General features: G+C 48.0%; 2 protein-coding genes across 2 annotated transcripts; one reads left to right on the forward strand and one right to left on the reverse strand.

The window, feature by feature from the left end:
• Nucleotides 1-6: 6 nt before the first annotated feature.
• Nucleotides 7-1,531, forward strand: LOC117793247 (neurobeachin-like protein 2). Its single transcript, XM_034633532.1, has 5 exons — nucleotides 7-120; nucleotides 182-705; nucleotides 767-1,103; nucleotides 1,163-1,350; nucleotides 1,514-1,531. The coding sequence occupies exons 2-5, from the start codon at nucleotides 640-642 to the stop codon at nucleotides 1,529-1,531; spliced, it is 609 nt and encodes a 202-aa protein (XP_034489423.1). The 5' UTR covers nucleotides 7-120; nucleotides 182-639.
• Nucleotides 1,532-1,774: 243 nt separating this feature from the next.
• LOC117793248 (early nodulin-75) lies at nucleotides 1,775-4,009 on the reverse strand (the record flags this gene model as incomplete). The annotated part of the gene is made up of 1 exon (XM_034633533.1): nucleotides 1,775-4,009. A coding segment is annotated over one exon (2,196 nt), but the record flags the coding sequence as incomplete, so codon positions are not given.
• Between the last annotated feature and the right edge of the window lie 911 nt (nucleotides 4,010-4,920).

The raw sequence follows: 4,920 nt of genomic DNA on the forward strand, positions 1-4,920 counted from the left end.
CCCAGCTGCAGCAGGAACAGGCACAATCCCAGGAGGAGCAAAGCGACAGGGAACTCATACTTAACGAGATTCAGGCAAGCGTCTCCGAAGCAGCCACCGTCATCGAGAGTGAGATTAAGGGTAAGAATCTAAAGCTCTATACAATCCAAGTCTAACTAATTCATTACCTGTCTGCTTTTAGAATTGGCGGAATCTGTTTCCGGCGCCGTCGTGGAGAATGTCAACAGCGTCTTCTCCGTGCTGCGTCAGACAACGCACGACCTGCAGGATACCTTTGAGTCCTTGACTCTGGGCAGCTCCACGGACACCACGGACAGCGTGCCGTCTGCTTCATTGCAACGCGAGGAATCCCTCAGCTCCGACAGCTCCACGCAATCGCCGCATGGCCAACCTAAAAAGAGCGACTCCCTGGAGAGCACCACAGCCTTTGATTTTGTGGCTGATGGCGATGTGGACACCGAGGAGCAGCTGGTTTATCTGGTCTCCAACACGTTGTTCAACGTTTTCTGGCGCGGCATTGGCAATGATCATCCGCAGTGTTGGCAGGAACGTGGTCAGGTCTTGGGCTGCATCAATCTGCTGGCGTTGAACAACGAGTTGATCACCTCGCATCTGTCGCTGCGTCTGCGCATCCTCGAGATGGCGGTGCAGGCTTCACTCTTCGATCTCTCCGAGCATGGCAGCCAAACGCTCATCAATCAGGAGGTGAATTAATTGTGAATCCTTTTCATGTCATGCCTATTAATATTATTTCTTATTCTCTTAGAACGCCTCTCACATTCTGCGCATGGTCTACGAACTGGTGGTGCTGGGTTCCAATGAGGATGAGTCCAAGAAGTGTTCCACTAAACTGCTGGATGGTGTCCTGGCTCTGCTGGATGCACTGATGATATTCCAGCAAGGCTCCTCAGATGATTGGTCGGACATGATACGTTTATGTCTGGGTTTATTACTCAAATGCTCGCATCATCCCAATCCTGGCATTGTGGCCATGGCCACAGCCAAACTACATGCCATACTTCAAAGTCGTTCCACTGAGGATCCCGCTGAACTCTCCTACTTACTGTACAGCATCAATCGAGCTCTGGACAATGCCATAGAGGGTGAGTATCTACAGTTTTAAGTATGCACAGGATTATCTATAAAAACTGTTATATTCCAGTTGGCAATCCCGAGGAGTATTCATTCCTTATGCCCGTGATGAAGGCCTTGCTGGAGAAATGCAGATCTGCTTTCAACTTGGACACAACTCTTCCAGATCTGCCCTCCACTACATCTGGGCCAGTTTTCTTCAATGATTTCCAAATGTACAGCACGAGCAAAAAGTGGCGCAACTTTATAGAACGCATGGTAAGTTTTTTTGTACTATGTATAACAGTATAACAGCTGGTGAAAGGAACTCTATATTTTTAAAATTGTTAGTTTTAGCTGTGGTAAATATTTTAAACAAATTATAGCTTACACTTCTCAGTATAACAGATAGTTTGACAACTTCTAAACAACAATATAACAGTTAAGCGATTTGAAATAGAGAATTGTAACAGATGCAATATCCAAAGATACCTAAATACCAAAGCACACTTCATATTATAACAGTATAACAATTGTAAGGCTAAGTATAACAGTATAACAGTTATAAAAAAATCTCAAATACGGTTAATTAGATGTATTAATTTATTGTCTTTCACTTAATGCTTAAACTTAAATTCGAGTTGACAAAGTCTTTCGTAATCCTCTTCCATTTCCGTCCCCTTACTCCTCTCCCCTTGTAGCCCCCACTTCTGTATGAAAGTCTCCCATTTAAATAGTATGTCTAATATAGTTTGTGATTTTTTGGCAAGTTCTGGCGCAGCATATGGAGCTTGTGCTCCAATTCGCGATCGCTCTGGGGACTCTTGAAGAGCGTCGTATCGAAGACGCCTTTGGTGGTACGTTTCAATGTGGGATTTCTCTCAGTGCCGGGCTGTAGGGCGAGCGTGATGCCACCAGGTGGTGCTCCTCCGCCTCGTCCTTGACCTGGCCGTGTTGGCCTTGTGCCACGCCCCGTTTGCCCGGGGAACTGTTGATAGTGAGGCGGTGCAATGGTGCCATCGTAGTAGCTCTGAGAGCGAGACTTTTGTATGGTCACCGCCGTGGAGGATGCCTCCGTGGTGGGGCGACTGCGAAAGCGAGAGGTGCCACGACTTCTGCTCCTGCTGGTGGTTTGACTGGGTGGTGTGCTGGTTATAATGGTGGGAATAAAGCCACCACTCGATGTGGTGCGAAATCGCATGGGACTCCAAGGAGCTGGCGTCGTAACCGTTGACGTGGACGCGGTGGAGGTGACATAGTTGCGCTTCTGCTCCACGTAGCGGGAGCCATGTGCCGCCGTATCCAAGTCGGTGCCCCTCACATGCACATGGGAATCCGCATCGTAGGCTTCCTGCAACTCGGGCACATCCAGTGTATGCTTCTTGGAGATCAATGCCGTCGAGGGTCGTCGCTTTCGCTTCCTCCGCGTGGTTGGGGACTGAGAACTGCCGGATGCATGTGCATCCGAGGGCAGATCATTGGAGCTGCTGTCGGGTAAGATGGGTGGATAGGATTCCTGCTCCTCCTTGTTGGATGCCTCGAAGGGAATGGGATCATAGATGGGCACCTCATAGCTGGACTTGGGAAAATCAAAGCTGGGAAACTTGTGATTCGGACTCAGCGGCAATTCCTCCGAGGGCAGCGCATAGTTCTCATTGGGATAATGCTGGGCAGGATTGGGTTTGGGATGCAACTCCACATTGGTATAGCTGCTGGGTGGCTGAGCCTCCGGCTGGGCATAGTTGCTGGGAGGATGTTGCGACGGATGTGGAGGAGCATGAGGAGGAGCATGTTGCGACGGATGTGAAGGAGCATGTTGAGGAGGATGTGGAGGTGAATACGGAGGAGAATGTTGAGGTGGATGTGGAGGGGAATACGACGGAGGATGCTGAGGAGGAGCCGGAGGTGAATACGAAGGAGCATGTGGAGGCGGATGATATGATGAAGGATGCTGTGGTGGTGCAGGCGGAGGTGGTTCAGCAAAGTGTCCGTCGTGGGCAGACGCTGGAGGCTCATAATTGTGCTCATATTGTGGTTCACTATCCTGGTAGGATGTGCTGATCTCGTAGGCAGGCGGAGAATAGGAGATCTCATAGTTGGAGCTGTGTCCAGCCGGTGGTGCACGCGGTGGTTCAGCAAAGTTCTGATGATAGCCGGCATTGGGAATCTTCTGCTCATAGATGGAGTAGGAATCCGGAGCAGGCGGTGGCCCTGGATGCGTATAACTGGGCACATGAGCCGGAGCAGACGGCACACCATAGTGCGTAGAAGGCGATGCCGACGATGCTGGTGGTGCAGGCGGTGGTGCATAATGATTGGATACATAGGATTCGGGAGTTTCATAGCTGCTCGGCTCAAAGCTCTGATGCAATGGAGGAACTCCATATTTCTGATGCGGCGTATGCTCATAGGAGCTCACCGGAGGCGATTCATGCTCAGGAAAACTGTACTCCAGGCTGGGAAACTTGTGGGCACCATAGAGATCATTATCCTCATGACTGTAGAGATTCAGATCCATAGATTGCGCCTCGTAACTGGAGGCGGGAATGTGAAAATCAGTGCCATCAAACTTGAGATGCTGGAAATCCTCAATGGAGAAGCTTGGCTCCATGTGGTGGGAGGGATAGGAGGAGGAGGAGGGAGAGGCGGGCTTATAGTAGCTGCTGACTGGTGCCGACGGATAACTTGGTGGTCCATATTTAATCTTGGGCACAGGACTCTTTACACGACGTCTTCGTTGTTTGCTCCGCTTGGAGCCGTGTGGTGGATGTCGACGATAACGTGTCAATTTCTCGGCATTGGGAAGATCACTGTGGTTGCTGCCAAGTGGAAGTGGAAGTGGAAGCTGGGCAGGCACAGTGGTGTTGCTGTCTCTGTCTCTATCTGTGACATTGACCTTTGAGTTCTGTTCGCTTTGGGCCAAAGTCAACGGCAGCAGCTAAAAGAAAAAGAAAGGTCAGTGGTTAGTGCTTTGTGGTGCTCAATGACAGTTTTAAACTTTCTCCCTCAACTATTAACAAGATATTTGGTAATAATTGTTGTGGTTTTTTTTTTTGGCTGTTTGCGACCTTTGACTGGGTTCGTACTATTGCACAGTCTTCCGCGCATATGTAACCACACTGCAGCACCTCAACTCGTAATTGGCTGCCATGGCATGCGGGCATGCAACAAAGCTCGCAATGTTGCCACACGCAACAGCAGCAATCGAGATACTTGCAACAGGGGTATCTAAAAAGAGAGAGAGGGAGAGGAGATGGAGGTAGGAGCTAAAGCATTGAACCTGATCGTCGTCACCAATTCAGGTTCACTGAGCATTCGTAATCCATTGTGCTTTGTTTACAATTTGCTACCTAGACGAAGGCATCCATGGATAATAAAGATGATGCCTGCATGGATGAGGGATTTTCTCAGACATTGCACCTCTCTCTTTTTATCAAGAGTTGTGGACAGGGTATGCAACGGGAGAGGACAATATGTTACTTTCTTTGACAAACTAAGGATATAAGACATGAGCAAACATCCAGTTTCCATATAACTAAGTCACATTCAGTAGAATTAACTCAATGCTAAATGACCAAGAGATATTACATACGTGTTTTTTAGTATATCTATGGATACTGTTCTTTTTTATTATTTTACAACTCATGGTTATTTCAATATTTAGGCGGTTTAATTTTTTACTAAAGCTACGTGGTTTCCTTATTTAAATTATCAGATTGTGTACATTATGATTGAATAATTCTATAAGTAGTTTAAATTGACCCTGATTTCCGAATAAAACGACTTATTGCATCAAATCGTCTCAGCTGCGTTGTGTGAAAACTTCAGCTTTCTAGGTCTTACGGCTTG

Source organism: Drosophila innubila, unplaced genomic scaffold, assembly GCF_004354385.1.
Source record: "Drosophila innubila isolate TH190305 unplaced genomic scaffold, UK_Dinn_1.0 44_U_U, whole genome shotgun sequence".
NCBI lineage: Eukaryota > Metazoa > Arthropoda > Insecta > Diptera > Drosophilidae > Drosophila > Drosophila innubila.